General features: G+C 34.2%; 1 protein-coding gene across 1 annotated transcript in view; it reads left to right on the forward strand.

Annotated features, from left to right (window-relative positions):
- The window catches only part of MUC19 (mucin 19, oligomeric), a 1,331,159-nt gene that overhangs the window by 386,946 nt on the left and 919,184 nt on the right, over positions 1-25,029 (forward strand). The window contains exons 53-59 of the mRNA XM_078649731.1: positions 2,008-2,061; positions 6,173-6,229; positions 9,056-9,112; positions 11,958-12,014; positions 14,848-14,904; positions 17,746-17,802; positions 21,022-21,078. Coding sequence (XP_078505857.1) covers positions 2,008-2,061; positions 6,173-6,229; positions 9,056-9,112; positions 11,958-12,014; positions 14,848-14,904; positions 17,746-17,802; positions 21,022-21,078 — 396 coding nt within the window. The remainder of the gene's footprint in view (positions 1-2,007; positions 2,062-6,172; positions 6,230-9,055; positions 9,113-11,957; positions 12,015-14,847; positions 14,905-17,745; positions 17,803-21,021; positions 21,079-25,029) is intronic.

Raw genomic sequence — 25,029 nt, forward strand, 5'->3', positions numbered from 1 at the left:
ACCAAAAAGAATTTCCAATGGTGAACAACATTTACACTTTCCTCTGTGGGTCATTTCCCAGGATTTGGTCTCAAAAACAGCACTTAGTTAAACAGTCTGCAATCACCATTTCATTAAATTTCTGTGCACCATATACATATGCATCTATATCGGTTCAGATTTTTTATATTTATCACCTACACCTTTAGACTGAGACACTAATTGTTTGCATGATTTGTATATGTTCTTCCTCCTTTCATTAAGGTATTAAACAAAAGATGATACATACAGATTATTGTTTCAAAACCACCATAAGTGTGTTGCTTTGTTAATGATTTGTCTAGATTCACAGCAGGTTGCTTCCTAGGACTTGGTCCTAAAAATAGCATTTAGAGAAACAGTTTGCTATGGCTGTTTTTGAAGGACCTTTGGCATCTATTCCGGTCACTTTCTTGCAGAGGTTCTCATTAAAGTCCTGTAACATATTTTGCTGATTTAATTTTGGCTATCAATTACTTTTCATAATAGTTTGGATTCCAAAGCATTTTGAGCTACATATTTTGATTGATGTTTTTTGGTTTTATACAATATTTATATTTTAATACTTCTTTATATTTAAGTTATTGAGACAAAGATGATACATGATAGGTTTTGTAATGCGTTAATGACTATAATATTTCCCAGATTCTTTTCTAAAATGTGCAGATCTATTTGCAAATAGGAGTAGCAGAATATAATGATTTTTATATTGTTTGGTATTTTCTCCCCCAGTCTGAAATATTGTATAGTCTTAGATTTTATTATTAAAAAGTATATTTTGACAAATATTTGGGATCTAAGTTAGGATTTACAACAGTACAGGACATGGTTTGAATATTTAGTAGATGTTTTTCCAAAGTAACTATTTGGCAGATATTTTGATTCCACATTCCAATATTTCAAATGTTATGATTTTAGATTTATCAATGATTTAAACATCATCACACACCTAATGCTTTCCTAGATTGTAAATAATTATCAATATTAAAAACAATTTCTAAATATGCTCCCAGAGCAACAAAAGAACACATACCTGATCACTACAACATCCTAAATAGATTGTAACTAAATTATTTAAATGACATTGCCTTTAGCTCTAGATGATTGTTTTTGTCTTCATTCATCTTCCCAAATAACATTCATCAAGCAGCACCCACATCCCTCAAGAGAAGTTTGAACATGTGTCCTTTATTGTCCATCGTCCATGTCAGGTCCTTGTGAATTTTACAGAAAATACTCAAGACTTTAGGACTGCATCATCCGCATGTGCACACTTTCAGAGGAGGCATATACTCCTGTTTCAAAGGCAATGTAATATGTAAAATACATATACTAAACCCACATTATGGTGATGGATGTTCATACACTGCAATTGCCCTTTCGAAGAGGTGTGTAACAAATCACACACAAATTCCTTTCTTGTAAGAGGCATAAGCCATTGTTTTTGTTCTTCGAGCAGTTATCACATCTTAGTAGAAGGAAGCACTGCCAGACGCCTCTTCTGGCAGGCTAATGCTAATTTGCCTGAAAGTAGGCAATGTTCTAACTTTCAATGTTACTTCTCCTTTATATTTATCTCCATTATATTTTCAGAAGTCCAATTTCACTATTGCATTACATTTTTTTTTATAAATATTAAAAACAGTGGTTGAATTATCACTTATCCCAAAGCAAAGTTAACAAAAATAATATTTGAAATCTTCATTCGTTTTTAAATTCTTAATGTCCTACATTTAAATAATAGGCCTACCTAGTGGGCTACAAAGGTCACTTATGGGTTACTTCATTATTATTTATTATATATATATAATAAGAAGGCTGAAAGCTTAAGAAGTAGATGAACACAGTTTACACATTATTACGATCATTATTGTTGTTTGATGTTCAAACCTTGAAATATAATGGTCAATTATTGTAAATTGATTTAAAAATTTAAAATATTATCTTCTAAGCTATATTCTCTTTACAATCCATCTTTTTGTCTGGCAGCCCAACCTCCCACTGGATTACCTATATCCTCTACAGGAACACCTAGTATTACAAGTATGTTTTTAATGACTTCATGAATAACAATAAATGCTAATTAAACATAATATTTGAATGAAGTTCTAAATAAGATGCCATAACCTGAATTTTTCACAGATTTTTAAACTTGTTACTATAAAGGTGAAATTGTCCTTTGTTGAAGAAATTTGATGGTGTTTCCATATAAAAACAAAGACTATATCACATGTCATTCATAGTATTCAAGCAGAAAAAGAAATAAAACTGGTACTGTCACGATTGTAGCCTCCACAGGATCAGAGTGATGCTCAAAGGGGTCCACCTCCTGATTCCCCGAAACTCTGAATGAATGAATATACACAGAGCCTCTAGGTAATCAAGCGAGGGAAAGGTAAGGGAAGGGGCTGGAACGTAAGGGACCACTGAAACGAGAAAAACAGAAGGTTATAGCATTCATCTCTAACTACTCTCATTCAATTCTCGCTAGTAGAACACCTACCCCAGATAACTTTCTGGACATGAACCCTTCTCTATGTTGTGTGTAGTAGATACTTCTCTACTCAGAAAACGTCGCAATCTGGAATGAATAAACACAGTTATATTCCTTGCATTCAATATCAGGATGTTCATGAATCAAACCTATATGGACTCATACATACCAGTCCGCCTTCCCAACATCAACTAAAATAAACTACCCTTCTCCAGTAACCAGGAATGTCAAAGAAGAAGGAAAAATCAAAAATAATGAACCAAAGTCTTGAACCAAGCAAAGGAATCAGGTAACCAGGAGAACCGAAAGGTTCCTAGTAATCCAAACAGGAAGTCTGATACAAGTATATCCCAGAAGAGCAAGTTCAGCAAGGCGTTTAAAGTTATACAACAAGTCAGTAGCACAATAGGTTTGCCAGCAATGAACTGAAAGAACTGAATGTTTACTTATCTCGCCCAGTAGATACAAAGTCAGTTTCCATTTAACTCCATCGAACAAAGAGCAATCCGCAGGCTGAGGGGAATTCCGCGTCTCAGCCGAGAACGCTCGATGGTTAGATAATGCAGAAGTCGTAACTCCTGTAATTCCTCCTCGAACACGGAGCGTGGCAGCCGCCTACTTCGTGTAGCAATGATAGCGTCTCAGCCGAGAACGCGAGAAAATACAGTTTCCGCCGCAGCCGCGGAAGGAATTGCAGGCAAGGTCTACTCCTGTCTTGGAGTGCGGCAGCCGCCCACTCCGTGCTGCAAAAACGCCTCTCCGCCGAGAATGCGCAAGGACTGTAACCGCAGCAGCCGCCGGCGGTATACAGGCAAGTTCTTCTCCGGACTCAGAGTAAGCAGCCGCCCACTCGAGGTAACAAAACACAGCGTCTCAGCCGAGACATGGGGAACACAAAACACAGGACCCAATCCAAGTTCCAGTGTGAAAATCACGTACAGCGCACGGCTCTACAGCGAGAGCCTAAATATCTTAGGCTTCTCCTTTCTTCAGAGCCTTCCGGGAGATGTAGTTCGCAGGCGCATTCCTGCAAACCGTGACAGGTAGAGTATGGCAGTCATGTGGTTGATGGTAGACATGTAAGGCAGTGAGTCAGTCAATATTGCCAAGTGGAAGTTTCAGTATCGGATGTGAGGTGTTGACATGTTTCAGTAATGCCTGGTAGCTTGTTAATGCGGCAAACTAAGGGAATGTCCCCGAAGTAGAGGGGGGTGGAGATCCAAACTCGAGAGGGAGGGGCTGGAGTATTATGTATTGAGGATGTGGATACGTTTGGGGTGAGGATTCAACAAGAGCTGTAAGTGGAATTGGGGGGTTGAATAGATATGTGTGTTTTGCAAGGTGAAATTAAGGGATATAATGTCCTCTGGGCAGGCGATTCGGAGATACAGCTGACTGTCATCAGCATGCATATGATAATGGATGTTAGCAGATTTTAAGTGGTTTGCTAGTGGTTCAAGGAATAAGTTGAAAAGAATGGGTGAACTGCTTGAAACAGTATACCCAATTTTAGGATTTGACTCATTATATGCTCAATTCTTATGTCAACAGAAAATTAGCAAATTAGTTCACCAAAAAGAATTTCCAATGGTGATTGACATTTACACTTTCCTCTGTAGGTCACTTCCCAGGATTTGGTCTCAAAAACAGCACTTAGTTAATCAGTTTGCAATCACCATTTCATTAAATTTCAGTGCACCATATACATATGCATCTATATCGGTTTGATCTTGTGCAAGGGTTTGAATGAATGTATTTTATCGTATTTTATTATATTGCTTTGGGTGTTCATTATTTTCCATTTTAATTCAGATTTTAAATATTTATCACCTACACCTTTAGACTGAGACACTAATTGTTTGCATGATTTGTATATGTTCTTCCTCCTTTCATTAAGGTATTAAACAAAAGATGATACATGCAGATTATTGTTTCAAAACCACCATAAGTGTGTTGCTTTGTTAATGATTTGTCTGGATTTCACAGCAGGTTGCTTCCTAGGACTTGGTCCTAAAAATAGCATTTAGAGAAACAGTTTGCAATGGCTGTTTTTGAAGGACATGTGGCATCTATTCCTGTCACTTTCTTGCAGAGGTTCTCATTAAAGTCCTGTAACATATTTTGCTGATTTAATTTTGGCTATCAATTACTTTTCATAATAGTTTAGATTCCAAAGCATTTTGAACTACATATTTTCTTTGATGTTTTTTGGTTTTATACAATATTTATATATTCATACTTCTTTATATTTAAGTTATTGAGACAAAGATGATACGTGATAGGTTTTGTAATGCGTTAATGACTATAATATTTCCCAGATTCTTTTCTAAAATGTGCAGATCTATTTGCAAATAGGAGTAGTAGAATATAATGATTTTTATATTGTTTGGTATTTTCTTCCCCAGTCTGAAATATTGTACATTCTTAGATTTTGTTAGTAAAAATTATATTTTGACAAATATTTGGGCTCTAAGTTAGGATTTACAACAGTACAGGACATGGGTTGCATATTTAGTAGATGTTTTTCCAAAGTAACTATTTTGCAGATATTTTGATTCCACATTCCAATATTTCAAATGTTATGATTTTAGATTTATCAATGATTTAAACATCATCACACACCTAATGCTTTCCTAGATTGTAAATAATTATCAATATTAAAAACAATTTCTAAATATGCTCCCAGAGCAACAAAAGAACACATACCTGATCACTACCACATCCTAAATAAATTCTAACTAAATTATTTAAATGACATTGCCTTTAGCTCTAGATGATGGTTTTTGTCTTCATTCATCTTCCCAAATAACATTCATTAAGCAGCACCCACATCCCTCAAGAGAAGTTTTAACATGTGTCCTTTATTGTCCATCGTCCATTTCAGGTCCTTGTGAATTTTACAGAAAATACTCAAGACTTTAGGACTTCATCATCCGCATGTGCACACTTTCAGAGCAGGGATATACTCCTGTTTCAAAGGCAATGTAATATGTAAAATACATATACTAAACCCACATTATGGTGATGGATGTTCATACACTGCAATTGCCCTTTCGAAGAGGTGTGTAACAAATCACACACAAATTCCTTTCTTCTAAAAAGGCATAAGCCATTGTTTTTGTTCTTCGAGCAGTTATCACATCTTAGTAGAAGGAAGCACTGCCAGAGGCCTCTTCTGGCAGGCTAATGCTAATTTGCCTGAAAGTAGGCAATGTTCTAACTTGCAATGTTACTCCTCCATTATATTTCTCTACAATATATTTTCAGAAGTCCAATTTCACTATTGCATTACATTTTTTTTTATAAATATTAAAAACTGTGGTTGAATCACCTCTTATCCCAAACCAAAGTTAACAATAATAATATTTGAAATCTTCTTTCGTTTTTAAATTCTTAATGTCCTACATTTAAATAATAGGCCTACCTAGTGGGCTACAAAGGTCACTTAGGGGTTACTTTATTATTATTTACTATATATATGTAATAAGAAGGCTGACAGCTTAAGAAGTAGATGCACACAGTTTACACATTATTACGATCAGTATTGTTGTTTGATGTTCCAACCCTGAAATATAATGGTCAATTATTGTAAATTGATTTAAAAATTGAAAATATTATCTTCTAAGCTATATTCTCTTTACAATCCATCTTTTTGTCTAGCAGCCCAATCTCCCACTGGATTACCTATATCCTCTACAGGAACACCTAGTATTACAAGTATGTTTTTAATGACTTCATGAATCACAATAAATGCGAAATAAACATAATATTTGAATGAAGTTCTGAATAAGATGCTATAACCTGAATTTCCCACAGATTTTTAAACTTGTTACTAAAAAGGTGAAATTGTCCTTTGTTGAAGAAATTTGATGGCATTTCCATATAAAAACAAAAACTATATCACATGACATTCATAGTATTCAAGCAGAAAAAGAAATAAATCTGGTACAGTATGGCAGTCACGTGGTTGATGGTAGACATGAAAGGCAGTGATTCAGTCAATATTGCCAAGTGGAAATTCAGTATCGGATGTGAGGTGCTGACATGTTGCAGTATTGGCTGGTAGCTTGTTAATGCGGCTAGCTAAGGGAATGTCCCCGAAGTAGAGGGGGTGGAGATCCAAACTCGAGAGGGAGGGGCTGGAGTATTATGTATTAAGGATGTGGATACTTTTGGGGTGAGGATTCAACAAGAGCGGTAAGTGGAATTGGGGGGTTGAATAGATATGTGTGTTTTGCAAGGTGAAATTAAGGGATATAATGTCCTCTGGACAGGCGATTCGGAGATACAGCTGACTGTCATCAGCATGCATATGATAATGGATGTTAGCAGATTTTAAGTGGTTTGCTAGTCGTTCAAGGAATAAGTTGAAAAGAATGGGTGAACTGCTTGAAACATTATACCGAATTTTAGAATTTGACTCATTATGTGCTCAATTCTTATGTCAACAGAAAATTAGCAAATTAGTTCACCAAAAAGAATTTCCAATGGTGAACAACATTTACACTTTCCTCTGTGGGTCACTTCCCAGGATTTGGTCTCAAAAACAGTACTTAGTTTAACAGTTTGCAATCACCATTTCTTTAAATTTCAGTGCACCATATACATATGCATCTATATCGGTTTGATCTTGTGCAAGGGTTTGAATTATTGTATTTTATTATATTTTGCTTTGGCTGTTCCTTATTTTGCATTTTAATTCAGATTTTAAATATGTATCACCTACACCTTTAGATTGAGACACTAATTGTTTGCATGATTTGTATATGTTCTTCCTCCTTTCATTAAGGTATTAAACAAAAGATGATACATGCAGATTATTGTTTCAAAACCACCATAAGTGTGTTGCTTTGTTAATGATTTGTCTAGATTTCACAGCAGGTTGCTTCCTAGGACCTGGTCCTAAAAATAACATTTAGAGAAACAGTTTGCAATGGCTGTTTTTGAAGAACCTGTGGCATCTATTCCTGTCACTTTCTTGCAGAGGTTCTCATTAAAGTCCTGTAACATATTTTGCTGATTTAATTTTGGCTATCAATTACTTTTCATAATAGTTTGGATTCCAAAGCATTTTGAGCTACATATTTTCATTGATGTTTTTTGGTTTTATACAATATTTATATATTCATACTTCTTTATATTTAAGTTATTGAGACAAAGATGATACATGATAGGTTTTGTAATACGTTAATGACTATAATATTTCCCACATTCTTTTCTAAAATGTGCAGATCTATTTGAAAATAGGAGTAGTAGAATATAATGATTTTTATATTGTTTGGTATTTTCTTCCCCAGTCTGAAATATTGTACATTCTTAGATTTTGTTAGTGATTATATTTTGACAAATATTTGGGATCTAAGTTAGGATTTACAAAAGTACAGGACATGGTTTGCATATTTAGTAGATGTTTTTCCAAAGTAACTATTTTGCAGATATTTTGATTCCACATTTCAATATTTCAAATGTTATGATTTTAGATTTATCAATGATTAAAACATCATCACACACCTAATGCTTTCCTAGATTGTAAATAATTATCAATATTAAAAACAATTTCTAAATGCTCCCAGAGCAACAAAAGAACACATACCTGATCACTACCACATCCTAAATAAATTGTAACTAAATTATTTAAATGACATTGCCTTTAGCTCTAGATGATGGTTTTTGTCTTCATTCATCTTCCCAAATAACATTCATTAAGCAGCACCCACATCCCTCAAGAGAAGTTTTAACATGTGTCCTATATTGTCCATCGTCCATGTCAGGTCCTTGTGAATTTTAGAGAAAATGCTCAAGACTTTAGGACTGCATCATGCGCATGGGCACACTTTCAGAGCAGGGATATACTCCTGTTTCAAAGACAATGTAATATGTAAAATACATATACTAAACCCACATTATGGTGATGGATGTTCATACACTGCAATTGCCCTTTCGAAGAGGTGTATAACAAATCACACACAAATTCCTTTCTTCTAAAAGGCATACGCCATTGTTTTTGTTCTTTGAGCAGTTATAACAGCTTAGTAGAAGGAAGCACTGCCAAAGGCCTCTTCTGGCAGGCTAATGCTTATTTGCCTGAAAGTAGGTGCAATGTGCTAACTTTCAATGTTACTTCTCCATTATATTTATCTCCATTATATTTTAACAAGTCCAATTTCACTATTGCATTACATTTTTTTTATAAATATTAAAAACAGTGGTTGAATCATCACTTATCCCAAACCAAAGTTAACAATAATAATATATGAAATCTTCTTTCGTTTTTAAATTCTTAATGTCCTACATTTAAATAATAGGCCTACCTAGTGGGCTACAAAGGTCACTTAGGGGTTACTTTATTATTATTTATTATATATAATAAGAAGGCTGACAGCTTAAGAAGTAGATGCACACAGTTTACACATTATTACGATCAGTATTGTTGTTTGATGTTCAAACCTTGAAATATAATGGTCAATTATTGTAAATTGATTTAAAAATTGAAAATATTATCTTCTAAGCTATATTCTCTTTACAATCCATCTTTTTGTCTAGCAGCCCAACCTCCCACTGGATTACCTATATCCTCTACAGGAACACCTAGTATTACAAGTATGTTTTTAATGACGTCATGAATAACAATAAATGCTAAATAAACATAATATTTGAATGAAGTTCTGAATAAGATGCCATAACCTGAATTTTTCACAGATTTTTAAACTTGTTACTATAAAGGTGAAATTGTCCTTTGTTGAAGAAATTTGATGGTGTTTCCATATAAAAACAAAGACTATATCACATGTCATTCATAGTATTCAAGCAGAAAAAGAAATAAAACTGGTACAGTATGGCAGTCACATGGTTGATGGTAGACATGTAAGGCAGTGAGTCAGTCAATATTGCCAAGTGGAAGTTTCAGTATCGGATGTGAGGTGTTGACATGTTTCAGTAATGCCAGGTAGCTTGTTAATGCAGCAAACTAAGGGAATGTCCCCGAAGTAGAAGGGGGTGGAGATCCAAACTCGAGAGGGAGGGGCTGGAGTATTATGTATTGAGGATGTGGATACGTTTGGGGTGAGGATTCAACAAGAGCTGTAAGTGGAATTGGGGGGTTGAATAGATATGTGTGTTTTACAAGATGAAATTAAGGGATTTAATGTCCTCTGGCCAGGCGATTCGGAGATACAGCTGACTGTCATCAGCATGCATATGATAATGGATGTTAGCAGATTTTAAGTGGTTTGCTAGTGGTTCAAGGAATACGTTGAAAAGAATGGGTGAACTGCTTGAAACAGTATACGCAATTTTAGGATTTGACTCATTATATGCTCAATTCTTATGTCAACAGAAAATTAGCAAATTAGTTCACCAAAAAGAATTTCCAATGGTGAACAGCATTTACACTTTCCTCTGTGGGTCACTTCCCAGGATTTGGTCTCAAAAACAGCACTTAGTCAATCAGTTTGCAATCACCATTTCATTAAATTTCAGTGCACCATATACATATGCATCTATATCGGTTTGATCTTGTGCAAGGGTTTGAATGAATGTATTTTATCATATTTTATTATATTGCTTTGGGTGTTCATTATTTTCCATTTTAATTCAGATTTTAAATATTTATCACCTACACCTTTAGACTGAGACACTAATTGTTTGCATGATTTGTATATGTTCTTCCTCCTTTCATTAAGGTATTAAACAAAAGATGATACATGCAGATTATTGTTTCAAAACCACCATAAGTGTGTTGCTTTGTTAATGATTTGTCTAGATTTCACAGCAGGTTGCTTCCTAGGACTTGGTCCTAAAAAATAGCATTTAGAGAAACAGTTTGCAATGGCTGTTTTTGAAGGACCTGTGGCATCTATTCCTGTCACTTTCTTGCAGAGGTTCTCATTAAAGTCCTGTAACATATTTTGCTGATTTAATTTTGGCTATCAATTACTTTTCATAATAGTTTGGATTCCAAAGCATTTTGAGCTACATATTTTCTTTGACGTTTTTTGGTTTTATACAATATTTATATATTCATACTTCTTTATATTTAAGTTATTGAGACAAAGATGATACATGATAGGTTTTGTAATGCGTTAATGACTATACTATTTCCCAGATTCTTTTCTAAAATGTGCAGATCTATTTGCAAATAGGAGTAGTAGAATATAATGATTTTTATATTGTTTGGTATTTTCTTCCCCAGTCTGAAATATTGTACATTCTTAGATTTTGTTAGTAAAAATTATATTTTGACAAATATTTGGGCTCTAAGTTAGGATTTACAACAGTACAGGACATGGGTTGCATATTTAGTAGATGTTTTTCCAAAGTAACTATTTTGCAGATATTTTGATTCCACATTCCAATATTTCAAATGTTATGATTTTAGATTTATCAATGATTTAAACATCATCACACACCTAATGCTTTCCTAGATTGTAAATAATTATCAATATTAAAAACAATTTCTAAATATGCTCCCAGAGCAACAAAAGAACACATACCTGATCACTACCACATCCTAAATAAATTGTAACTAAATTATTTAAATGACATTGCCTTTAGCTCTAGATGATGGTTTTTGTCTTCATTCATCTTCCCAAATAACATTCATTAGGCAGCACCCACATCCCTCAAGAGAAGTTTTAACATGTGTCCTTTATTGTCCATCGTCCATGTCAGGTCCTTGTGAATTTTAGAGAAAATATTCAAGACTTTAGGACTGCATCATGCGCATTTGCACACTTTCAGAGCAGGGATATACTCCTGTTTCAAAGACAATGTAATATGTAAAATACATATACTAAACCCACATTATGGTGATGGATGTTCATACACTGCAATTGCCCTTTTGAAGAGGTGTGTAGCAAATCACACACAAATTCCTTACTTCGAAAAGGCATACGCCATTATTTTTGTTCTTCGAGCAGTTATCACATCTTAGTAGTAGGTAGCACTGCCAGAGGCCTCTTCTGGCAGGCTAATGCTAATTTGCCTGAAAGTAGGCAATGTTCTAACTTGCAATGTTACTTCTCCATTATATTTCTCTACAATATATTTTCAGAAGTCCAATTTCACTATTGCATTACATTTTTTGTTATAAATATTAAAAACAGTGGTTGAATCATCACTTATCCCAAACCAAAGTTAACAATAATAATATTTGAAATCTTCTTTCGTTTTTAAATTCTTAATGTCCTAAATTTGAATAATAGGCCTACCTAGTGGGCTACAAAGGTCACTTAGGGGTTACTTTATTATAATGTATTATATATATGTAATAAGAAGGCTGACAGCTTAAGAAGTAGATGCACACAGGTTACACATTATTACGATCATTATTGTTGTTTGATGTTCCAACCTTGAAATATAATGGTCAATTATTGTAAATTGATTTAAAAATTGAAAATATTATCTTCTAAACTATATTCTTTTTACAATCCATCTTTCTGTCTAGCAGCCCAATCTCCCACTGGATTACCTATATCCTATACAGGAACACCTAGTATTACAAGTATGTTTTAATGACTTCATGAATCACAATAAATGCAAAATAAACATAATATTTGAATGAAGTTCTGAATAAGATGCTATAACCTGAATTTCTCACAGATTTTTAAACTTGTTACTAAAAAGGTGAAATTGTCCTTTGTTGAAGAAATTTGATGGCGTTTCCATATAAAAACAAAGACTATATCACGTATCATTCATAGTATTCAAGCAGAAAAAGAAATAAAACTGGTACAGTATGGCAGTCACGTGGTTGATGGTAGACATGTAAGGCAGTGAGTCAGTCAATATTGCCAAGTGGAAGTTTCAGTATCGGATGTGAGGTGCTGACATGTTGCAGTATTGCCTGGTAGCTTGTTAATGCGGCTAACTAAGGGAATGTCCCCGAAGTAGAGGGGGGTGGAGATCCAAACTCGAGAAGGAGGGGCTGGAGTATTATGTATTAAGGATGTGGATACTTTTGGGGTGAGGATTCAACAAGAGCGGTAAGTGGAATTGGGGGGTTGAATAGATATGTGTGTTTTGCAACGTGAAATTAAGGGATATAATGTCCTCTGGACAGGCGATTCGGAGATACAGCTGACTGTCATCAGCATGCATATGATAATGGATGTTAGCAGATTTTAAGTGGTTTGCTAGCCGTTCAATGAATAAGTTGAAAAGAATGGGTGAACTGCTTGAAACATTATACCGAATTTTAGGATTTGACTCATTATATGCTCAATTCTTATGTCAACAGAAAATTAGCAAATTAGTTCACCAAAAAGAATTTCCAATGGTGAACAACATTTACACTTTACTCTGTGGGTCACTTCCCAGGATTTGGTCTCAAAAACAGCACTTAGTTTAACAGTTTGCAATCACCATTTCATTAAATTTCAGTACACCATATACATATGCATCTATATCGGTTTGATCTTGTGCAAGGTTTTGAAATAATGTATTTTAATATATTTTGCTTTGGCTGTTCCTTATTTTGCATTTTAATTCAGATTTTAAATATTTATCACCTACACCTTTAGACAGAGACACTAATTGTTTGCATGATTTGTATATGTTCTTACTCCTTTCATTAAGGTATTAAACAAAAGATGATAGATGCAGATTATTGTTTCAAAACCACCCTAATTGTGTTGCTTTGTTAATGTTTTGTCTAGATATCACAGTAGGTTGCTTCCTAGGACTTGGTCCTAAAAATAGCATTTAGAGAAACAGTTTGCAATGGCTGTTTTTGAAGGACCTGTGGCATCTATTCCTGTCACTTTCTTGCAGAGGTTCTCATTAAAGTACTGTAACATATTTTGCTGATTTAATTTTGGCCATCAATTACTTTCATAATAGTTTGGTTTCCAAAGCATTTTGAGCTACATATTTTGATTGATGTTTTTTGGTTTTATATAATATTTATATTTTCATACTTCTTTATATTTAAGTTATTGAGACAAAGATGATACATGATAGGTTTTGTAATGCGTTAATGACTATAATATTTCCCAGATTATTTTCTAAAATGTGCAGATCTATTTGCAAATAGGAGTAGAAGAATATAATGATTTTTATATTGTTTGGTATTTTCTTCCCCAGTCTGAAATATTGTACATTCTTAGATTTTGTTAGTAAAAATTATATTTTGACAAATATTTGGGATCTAAGTTAGGATTTACAACAGTGCAGGACATGGTTTGCATATTTAGTAGATGTTTTCCCAAAGTAACTATTTTGCAGATATTTTGATTCCACATTGAAATATTTCAAATGTTGTGATTTAGATTTATCAATCATTAAAACATCATCACACACCTAATGCTTTCCTAGATTGTAAATAATCATCAATATTAAAAACAATTTCTAAATATGCTCCCAGAGCAACAAAAGAACACGTACCTGATCACTACCACATCCTAGATAAATTGTAACTAAATTATTTAAATGACATTGCCTTTAGCTCTAGATGATGGTTTTTGTCTTTATTCATCTTCCAAAATAACATTCATTAAGCAGCACCCAAATCCCTCAAGAAAAGTTTTAACATGTATCCTTTATTGTCCATCGTCCATGTCAGGTCCTTATGAATTTTAGAGAAAATATTCCAGACTTTAGGACTGCATCATGCGCATGTGCACACTTTCAGAGCAGGGATATACTCCTGTTTCAAAGACAATGTAATATGTAAAATACATATGCTAAACCCACATTATGGTGATGGATGTTCATACACTGCAATTGCCCTTTCGAAGAGGTGTGTAACAAATCACACACAAATTCCTTTCTTCTAAAAGGCATAAGCCATTATTTTTGTTCTTCGAGCAGTTATCACATCTTAGTAGAAGAAAGCACTGCCAGAGGCCTCTTCTGGCAGGCTAATGCTAATTTGCCTGAAAGTAGGCAATGTTCTAACTTTCAATGTTACTTCTCCATTATATTTATCTCCATTATATTTTCAGAAGTCCAATTTCACTATTGCATGACATGTTTTTTTATAAATATTAAAAACAGTGGTTGAATCATCACTTATCCCAAACCAAAGTTAACAATAATAATATTTGAAATCTTCTTTCGTTTTTAAATTCTTAATGTCCTACATTTAAATAATAGGCCTACCTAGTGGGCTACAAAGGTCACTTAGGGGTTACTTTATTATTACTCATTATATATATTTTTTAAGAAGGCTGACAGCTTAAGAAGTAGATGCACACAGTTTACACATTGTTACGATCATTATTGTTGTTTGATGTTCAAACCTTGAAATATAATGGTCAATTATTGTAAATTGTTTTAACGATTGAAAATATTATCTTCTAAGCTATATTCTCTTTACAATCCATCTTTTTGTCTAGCATCCCAACCTCCCACTGGATTACCTATATCCTCTAAAGGAACACCTAGTCTTACAAGTATGTTTCTAATGACTTCATGAATAACAATAAATGCGAAATAAAAATAATATTTGAATGAAGTTCTGAATAAGATGCTATAACCTGAATTTTTCACAGATTTTTAAACTTGTTACTAAAAAGGTTAAATTGTCCTTTGTTGAAGAAATTTGATGGCTTTTGCATATAAAAACAAAGACTATATCACATGTAATTCATAGTATTCAAGCAGTAAAAGAAATAAAACTGGTATAGTATGGCAGTCACGTGGTTGATGGTAGACATGTAAGGCAGTGAGTCAGTCAATATTGCCAAGTGGAAGTTTCAGTATCGGATGTGAGGTGTTGACATGTTGCAGTATTGCCTGGTAGCTTGGTAATGCGGCTAACTAAGGGAATGTCCCCGAAGTAGAGCGGGGTGGAGATCCAAACTCGAGAGGGAGGGACTGGAGTATTATGTATTGAAGATGTGGATACGTTTGGGGTGAGGATTCAACAAGAGCTGTAAGTGGAATTGGGGGTTGAATAGATATGTGTGTTTTGCAAGGTAAAATTAAGTGATATAATGTCCTCTGGGCAGGCGATTCGGAGATACAGCTGACTGTCATCAGCATGCATATGATAATGGATGTTAGCAGATTTTAAGTGGTTTGCTAGTGGTTCAAGGAATAAGTTGAAAAGAATGGGGGAACTGCTTGAAACAGTATACCCAATTTTAGGATTTGACTCATTATATGCTCAATTCTTATGTCAACAGAAAATTAGCAAATTAGTTCACCAAAAAGAATTTCCAATGGTGAACAACATTCACACTTTCCTCTGTGGGTCACTTCCCAGGATTTGGTCTCAAAAACAGCACTTAGTTAAACAGTTTGCAATCACCATTTCATTAAATTTCAGTGCACCATATACATATGCATCTATATCGGTTTGATCTTGTGCAAGGGTTTGAATTAATGTATTTTATTATATTTTATTATTTTGCTTTGGCTGTTCATTATTTTGCATTTTAATTCAGATTTTAAATATTTATCACCTACACCTGTAGACTGAGACACTAATTGTTTGAATGATTTGTATATGTTCTTTCTCCTTTCATTAAGGTATTAAACAAAAGATGATACATGCAGATTATTGTTTCAAAACCACCATAAGTGTGTTGCTTTGTTAATGATTTGTCTAGATTTCACAGCAGGTTGCTTCCTAGGACTTGGTCCTAAAAATAGCATTTAGAGAAACAGTTTGCAATGGCTGTTGTTGAAGGACCTGTGGCATCTATTCCTGTCACTTTCTTGCAGAGGTTCTCATTAAAGTACTGCAACATATTTTGCTGATTTAATTTTGGCTATCAATTACTTTTCATCATAGTTTGCATTCCAAAGCATTTTGAGCTACATATTTTCATTGATGTTTTTTGGTTTGATATAATATTTATATATGCATACTTCTTTATATTTAAGTTATTGAGACCAAGATGATACATGATAGGTTTTGAAATGTGTTAATGACTATAATATTTCCCAGATTATTTTCTAAAATGTGCAGATCTATTTGCATATAGGAGTAGTAGAATATAATGATTTTTATATTGTTTGGTATTTTCTTCCCCAGTCTGAAATATTTTACATTCTTAGATTTTGTTAGTAAAAATTACATTTTGCCAAATATTTGGGATCTAAGTTAGGATTTACAACAGTACAGGACATGGTTTGCATATTTAGTAGATGTTTTTCTAAAGTAACTATTTTGCAGATATTTTGATTCCACATTCCAATATTTCAAATGTTATGATTTTAGATTTATCAATGATTTAAACATCATCACACACCTGATGCTTTCCTAGATTGTAAATAATTATCAATATTAAAAACAATTTCTAAATATGCTCCCAGAGCAACAAAATAACACATGCCTGATCACTACCACATCCTAAATAAATTCTAACTAAATTAATAAATGACATTGCCTTTAGCTCTAGATGATGGTTTTTGTCTTCATTCATCTTCCCAAATAACATTCATTATGCAGCACCCACATCCCTCAAGAGAAGTTTTAACATGTGTCCTTTATTGTCCATCGTCCATGTCAGGTCCTTGTGAATTTTAGAGAAAATACTCAAGACATTAGGACTGCATCATGCGCATTTGCACACTTTCAGAGCAGGGATATACTCCTGTTTCAAAGACAATGTAATATGTAAAATACATATACTAAACCCACATTATGGTGATGGATGTTCATACACTGCAATTGACCTTTCGAAGAGGTGTGTAACAAATCACACACAAATTCCTTTCTTGTAAGAGGCATAAGCCATTGTTTTTGTTCTTCGAGCAGTTATCACATCTTAGTAGAAGGAAGCACTGCCAGAGGCCTCTTCTGGCAGGCTAATGCTAATTTGCCCGAAAGTAGGTAATGTTCTAACTTTCAATGTTACTTCTCCATTATATTTATCTCCATTATATTTTCAGAAGTCCAATTTCACTATTGCATTACATTATTTTTATAAATATTAAAAACAGTGGTTGAATCATCACTTATCCCAAACCAAAGTTAACAATAATAATATTTGAAATCTTCTTTCGTTTTTAAATTCTTAATGTCCTACATTTAAATAATAGGCCTACCTAGTGGGCTACAAAGGTGACTTAGGGGTTACTTTATTACTATTTATTATATATATATTTTAAGAAGGCTGACAGCTTAAGAAGTAGATGCACACAATTTACACATTATTACGATCATTATTGTTGTTTGATGTTCAAACCTTGAAATATAATGGTCAATTATTGTAAATTGATTTAAAAATTGAAAATATTATCTTCTAAGCTATATTCTCTTTACAATCCATCTTTTTGTCTAGCAGCCCAACCTCCCACTGGATTACCTATATCCTCTACAGGAACACCTAGTCTTACAAGTATGTTTTTAATGACTTCATGAATAACAATAAATGCGAAATAAACATAATATTTGAATGAAGTTCTGAATAAGATGCTATAACCTGAATTTTTCACAGATTTTTAAACTTGTTACTAAAAAGGTGAAATTGTCCTTTGCTGAAGAAATTTGATGGCGTTTCCATATAAAAACAAAGACTACATCACATGTCATTCATAGTATTCAAGCAGAAAAAGAAATAAAACTGGTACAGTATGGCAGTCACGTGGTTGATGGTAGACATGTTAGGCAGTGAGTCAGTCAATATTGGCAAGTGGATGTTTCAGTATCGGATGTGAGGTGTTGACATGTTGCAGTATTGCCTGGTAGCTTGTTAATGCGGCTAACTAAGGGAATGTCTCCGAAGTAGAGGGGGGTGGAGATCCAAACTCGAGAGGGAGGGGCTGGAGTATTATATATTGAGGATGTGGATACGTTTGGGGTGAGGATTCAACAAGAGCTGTAAGTGGAATTGGGGGGGTTGAATAGATATGTGTGTTTTGCAAGGTGAAATTAAGGGATATAATGTCCTCTGGACAGGCGATTCGGAGATACAGCTGACTGTCATCAGCATGCATATGATAATGGATGTTAGCAGATTTTAAGTGGTTTGCTAGTCGTTCAAGGAATAAGTTGAAAAGAATGGGTGAACTGCTTGAAACAGTATACCCAATTTTGGGATTTGACTCATTATATGCTCAATTCTTATGTCAACAGAAAATTAGCAAATTAGTTCACCAAAAAGAATTTCCAATGGTGAACAACATTCACACTTTCCTCTGTGGGTCACTTCCCAGGATTTGGTCTCAAAAACAGCACTTAGTTAAACAATTTGCAATCACCATTTCATTAAATTTCAGTGCACCATATACATATGCATCTATATCGGTTTGATCTTGTGCAAGGGTTTGAATTATTGTATTTTATTATATTTTATTATTTTGTTTTGGCTGTTCATTATTTTGCATTTTAGTTCAGATTTTAAATATTTATCACCTACACCTTTAGACTGAGACACTAATTATTTGCATGATTTGTATATGTTCTTCCTCCTTTCATTAAGTTATTAAACAAAAGATGATACATGCAGATTATTGTTTCAAAACCACCATAAGTGTGTTGCTTTGTTAATGACTTGTCTAGATTTCACAGCAGGTTGCTTCCTAGAACTTGGTCCTAAAAATAGCATTCAGAGAAAGAGTTTGCAATGGCTGTTTTTGAAGGACCTGTGGCATCTATTCCTGTCACTTTCTTGCAGAGGTTCTCATTAAAGTCCTGTAACATATTTTGCTGATTTAATTTTGGCTATCAATTACTTTTCATAATAGTTTGGATTCCAAAGCATTTTGAGCTACATATTTTCATTGATGTTTTTTGGTTTTATACAATATTTATATATTCATACTTCTTTATATTTAAGTTATTGAGACAAATATGATACATGATAGGTTTTGTAATGCGTTAATGACTATAATATTTTCCAGCTTCTTTTCTAAAATGTGCAGATCTATTTGCAAATAGGAGTAGTAGAATATAATGATTTTTATATTGTTTGTATTTTCTTCCCCAGTCTGATATATTGTACATTCTTAGATTTTGTTAGTAAAAATTATATTTTGACAAATATTTGGGATCTAAGTTAGGATTTACAACAGTACAGGACATGGTTTGCATATTTAGTAGATGTTTTTCCAAAGTAACTATTTTGCAGATATTTTGATTCCACATTCCAATATTTGTAAATTGTAAATTGTAAATGTAAATTGATACTTGTATAGCGCACTACTCACCCGCAAGGGTCTCAAGGCGCTTGTACGAATACCGCTGTGGAACCCATCCTGGCTTTCCCTCTGAGGTGTCCACTCCTGGGCACCCCCAAGGTGAAGCCAGGCATCCTTAGCGTTGTGGGGGCCGTTGTGGAGATTAAGCATGCTATTGCCCAGAGTTGCAGAGTGGGAGTCCATGATTGGAATAGGCACCGAGGCGAGAATTATCAGGTCCGTGGAATTTTTTGGAGCCCAAGACCCGCTGAGGCGGGAATTGAACCCTGGTCCCGGACTAGACCTCTGCATCAGGGTCTGCCGCTCTAACCATTGAGACACACTTCTCTTTCAAATGTTATGATTTTAGATTTATCAATGATTAAAACATCATCACACACGTAATGCTTTCCTAGATTGTAAATAATTATCAATATTAAAAACAATTTCTAAATATGCTCCCAGACCAACAAAAGAACACATACCTGATCACTACCACATCCTAAATAAAGTGTAACTAAATTATTTAAATGACATTGCCTTTAGCTCTAGATGATGGTTTTTGTCTTCATTCTTTTTCCCAAATAACATTCATTAAGCAGCACCCACATCCCTCAAGAGAAGTTTTAACATGTGTCCTTTATTGTCGATCGTCCATGTCAAGTCCTTGTGAATTTTAGAGAAAATATTCAAAACTTTAGGACTGCATCATGCGCATGTGCACACTTTCAGAGCAGGGATATACTCCTGTTTCAAAGACAATGTAATATGCAAAATACATATACTAAACCCACATTATGGTGATGGATGTTCATACACTGCAATTGCCCTTTCGAAGAGGTGTGTAACAAATCACACACAAATTCCTTTCTTCTAAAAGGCATAAGCCATTATTTTTGTTCTTCGAGCAGTTATCACATCTTAGTAGAAGAAAGCACTGCCAGAGGCCTCTTCTGGCAGGCTAATGCTAATTTGCCTGAAAGTAGGCAATGTTCTAACTTTCAATGTTACTTCTCCATTATATTTATCTCCATTATATTTTCAGAAGTCCAATTTCACTATTGCATTACATTTTTTTTATAAATATTAAAAACAGTGGTTGAATTATCACTTATCCCAAACCAAAGTTAACAATAATAATATTTGAAATCTTCTTTAGTTTTTAAATTCTTAATGTGCTACATTTAAATAATAGGCCTACCTAGTGGGCTACAAAGGTCACTTAGGGGTTACTTTATTATTATTTATTATATATATATATAATAAGAAGGCTGACAGCTTAAGAAGTAGATGCACACAGTTTACACATTATTACGATCATTATTGTTGTTTGATGTTCAAACCTTGAAATATAATGGTCAATTATTGTAAATTGATTTAAAAATTGAAAATATTATCTTCTAAGCTATATTCTCTTTACAATCCATCTTTTTGTCTAGCAGCCCAACCTCCCACTGGATTACCTATATCCTCTACAGGAACACCTAGTATTACAAGTATGTTTTTAATGACTTCATGAATAACAATAAATGCTAAATAAACATAATATTTGAATGAAGTTCTGAATAAGATGCCATAACCTGAATTTTTCACAGATTTTTAAACGTGTTACTATAAAGGTGAAATTGTCCTTTGTTGAAGAAATTTGATGGTGTTTCCATATAAAAACAAAGACTATATCACATGTCATTCATAGTATTCAAGCAGAAAAAGAAATAAAACTGGTACAGTATGGCAGTCACGTGGTTGATGGTAGACATGTAAGGCAGTGAGTCAGTCAATATTGCCAAGTGGAAGTTTCAGTATCGGATGTGAGGTGTTGACATGTTTCAGTAATGCCTGGTAGCTTGTTAATGCAGCAAACTAAGGGAATGTCCCCGAAGTAGAGGGGGGTGGAGATCCAAACTCGAGAGGGAGGGGCTGGAGTATTATATATTGAGGATGTGGATACGTTTGGGGTGAGGATTCAACAAGAGCTGTAAGTGGAATTGGGGGGGTTGAATAGATATGTGTGTTTTGCAAGGTGAAATTAAGGGATATAATGTCCTCTGGACAGGCGATTCGGAGATACAGCTGACTGTCATCAGCATGCATATGATAATGGATGTTAGCAGATTTTAAGTGGTTTGCTAGTCGTTCAAGGAATAAGTTGAAAAGAATGGGTGAACTGCTTGAAACAGTATACCCAACTTTGGGATTTGACTCATTATATGCTCAATTCTTATGTCAACAGAAAATTAGCAAATTAGTTCACCAAAAAGAATTTCCAATGGTGAACAACATTCACACTTTCCTCTGTGGGTCACTTCCCAGGATTTGGTCTCAAAAACAGCACTTAGTTAAACAATTTGCAATCACCATTTCATTAAATTTCAGTGCACCATATACATATGCATCTATATCGGTTTGATCTTGTGCAAGGGTTTGAATTATTGTATTTTATTATATTTTATTATTTTGTTTTGGCTGTTCATTATTTTGCATTTTAGTTCAGATTTTAAATATTTATCACCTACACCTTTAGACTGAGACACTAATTATTTGCATGATTTGTATATGTTCTTCCTCCTTTCATTAAGTTATTAAACAAAAGATGATACATGCAGATTATTGTTTCAAAACCACCATAAGTGTGTTGCTTTGTTAATGACTTGTCTAGATTTCACAGCAGGTTGCTTCCTAGAACTTGGTCCTAAAAATAGCATTCAGAGAAAGAGTTTGCAATGGCTGTTTTTGAAGGACCTGTGGCATCTATTCCTGTCACTTTCTTGCAGAGGTTCTCATTAAAGTCCTGTAACATATTTTGCTGATTTAATTTTGGCTATCAATTACTTTTCATAATAGTTTGGATTCCAAAGCATTTTGAGCTACATATTTTCATTGATGTTTTTTGGTTTTATACAATATTTATATATTCATACTTCTTTATATTTAAGTTATTGAGACAAATATGATACATGATAGGTTTTGTAATGCGTTAATGACTATACTATTTTCCAGCTTCTTTTCTAAAATGTGCAGATCTATTTGCAAATAGGAGTAGTAGAATATAATGATTTTTATATTGTTTGTATTTTCTTCCCCAGTCTGATATATTGTACATTCTTAGATTTTGTTAGTAAAAATTATATTTTGACAAATATTTGGGATCTAAGTTAGGATTTACAACAGTACAGGACATGGTTTGCATATTTAGTAGATGTTTTTCCAAAGTAACTATTTTGCAGATATTTTGATTCCACATTCCAATATTTGTAAATTGTAAATTGTAAATGTAAATTGATACTTGTATAGCGCACTACTCACCCGCAAGGGTCTCAAGGCGCTTGTACGAATACCGCTGTGGAACCCATCCTGGCTTTCCCTCTGAGGTGTCCACTCCTGGGCACCCCCAAGGTGAAGCCAGGCATCCTTAGCGTTGTGGGGGCCGTTGTGGAGATTAAGCATGCTATTGCCCAGAGTTGCAGAGTGGGAGTCCATGATTGGAATAGGCACCGAGGCGAGAATTATCAGGTCCGTGGAATTTTTTGGAGCCCAAGACCCGCTGAGGCGGGAATTGAACCCTGGTCCCGGACTAGACCTCTGCATCAGGGTCTGCCGCTCTAACCATTGAGACACACTTCTCTTTCAAATGTTATGATTTTAGATTTATCAATGATTAAAACATCATCACACACGTAATGCTTTCCTAGATTGTAAATAATTATCAATATTAAAAACAATTTCTAAATATGCTCCCAGACCAACAAAAGAACACATACCTGATCACTACCACATCCTAAATAAAGTGTAACTAAATTATTTAAATGACATTGCCTTTAGCTCTAGATGATGGTTTTTGTCTTCATTCTTTTTCCCAAATAACATTCATTAAGCAGCACCCACATCCCTCAAGAGAAGTTTTAACATGTGTCCTTTATTGTCGATCGTCCATGTCAAGTCCTTGTGAATTTTAGAGAAAATATTCAAGACTTTAGGACTGCATCATGCGCATGTGCACACTTTCAGAGCAGGGATATACTCCTGTTTCAAAGACAATGTAATATGGAAAATACATATACTAAACCCACATTATGGTGATGGATGTTCATACACTGCAATTGCCCTTTCGAAGAGGTGTGTAACAAATCACACACAAATTCCTTTCTTCTAAAAGGCATAAGCCATTATTTTTGTTCTTCGAGCAGTTATCACATCTTAGTAGAAGAAAGCACTGCCAGAGGCCTCTTCTGGCAGGCTAATGCTAATTTGCCTGAAAGTAGGCAATGTTCTAACTTTCAATGTTACTTCTCCATTATATTTATCTCCATTATATTTTCAGAAGTCCAATTTCACTATTGCATTACATTTTTTTTATAAATATTAAAAACAGTGGTTGAATTATCACTTATCCCAAACCAAAGTTAACAATAATAATATTTGAAATCTTCTTTAGTTTTTAAATTCTTAATGTGCTACATTTAAATAATAGGCCTACCTAGTGGGCTACAAAGGTCACTTAGGGGTTACTTTATTATTATTTATTATATATATATATAATAAGAAGGCTGACAGCTTAAGAAGTAGATGCACACAGTTTACACATTATTACGATCATTATTGTTGTTTGATGTTCAAACCTTGAAATATAATGGTCAATTATTGTAAATTGATTTAAAAATTGAAAATATTATCTTCTAAGCTATATTCTCTTTACAATCCATCTTTTTGTCTAGCAGCCCAACCTCCCACTGGATTACCTATATCCTCTACAGGAACACCTAGTATTACCAGTATGTTTTTAATGACTTCATGAATAACAATAAATGCTAAATAAACATAATATTTGAATGAAGTTCTGAATAAGATGCCATAACCTGAATTTTTCACAGATTTTTAAACGTGTTACTATAAAGGTGAAATTGTCCTTTGTTGAAGAAATTTGATGGTGTTTCCATATAAAAACAAAGACTATATCACATGTCATTCATAGTATTCAAGCAGAAAAAGAAATAAAACTGGTACAGTATGGCAGTCACGTGGTTGATGGTAGACATGTAAGGCAGTGAGTCAGTCAATATTGCCAAGTGGAAGTTTCAGTATCGGATGTGAGGTGTTGACATGTTTCAGTAATGCCTGGTAGCTTGTTAATGCAGCAAACTAAGGGAATGTCCCCGAAGTAGAGGGGGGTGGAGATCCAAACTCGAGAGGGAGGGGCTGGAGTATTATTTATTGAGGATGTGGATACGTTTGGGGTGAGGATTCAACAAGAGCTGTAAGTGGAATTGGGGGGTTGAATAGATATGTGTGTTTTGCAAGGTGAAATTAAGGGATATAATGTCCTTCCGGGCAGGCGATTCGGAGATACAGCTGACTGTCATCAGCATGCATATGATAATGGATGTTAGCAGATTTTAAGTGGTTTGCTAGTGGTTCAAGGAATAAGTTAAAAAGAATGGGTGAACTGC

The sequence above is a fragment of the Lissotriton helveticus genome, chromosome 1_1, assembly GCF_964261635.1.
Source record: "Lissotriton helveticus chromosome 1_1, aLisHel1.1, whole genome shotgun sequence".
Classification (NCBI taxonomy): domain Eukaryota; kingdom Metazoa; phylum Chordata; class Amphibia; order Caudata; family Salamandridae; genus Lissotriton; species Lissotriton helveticus.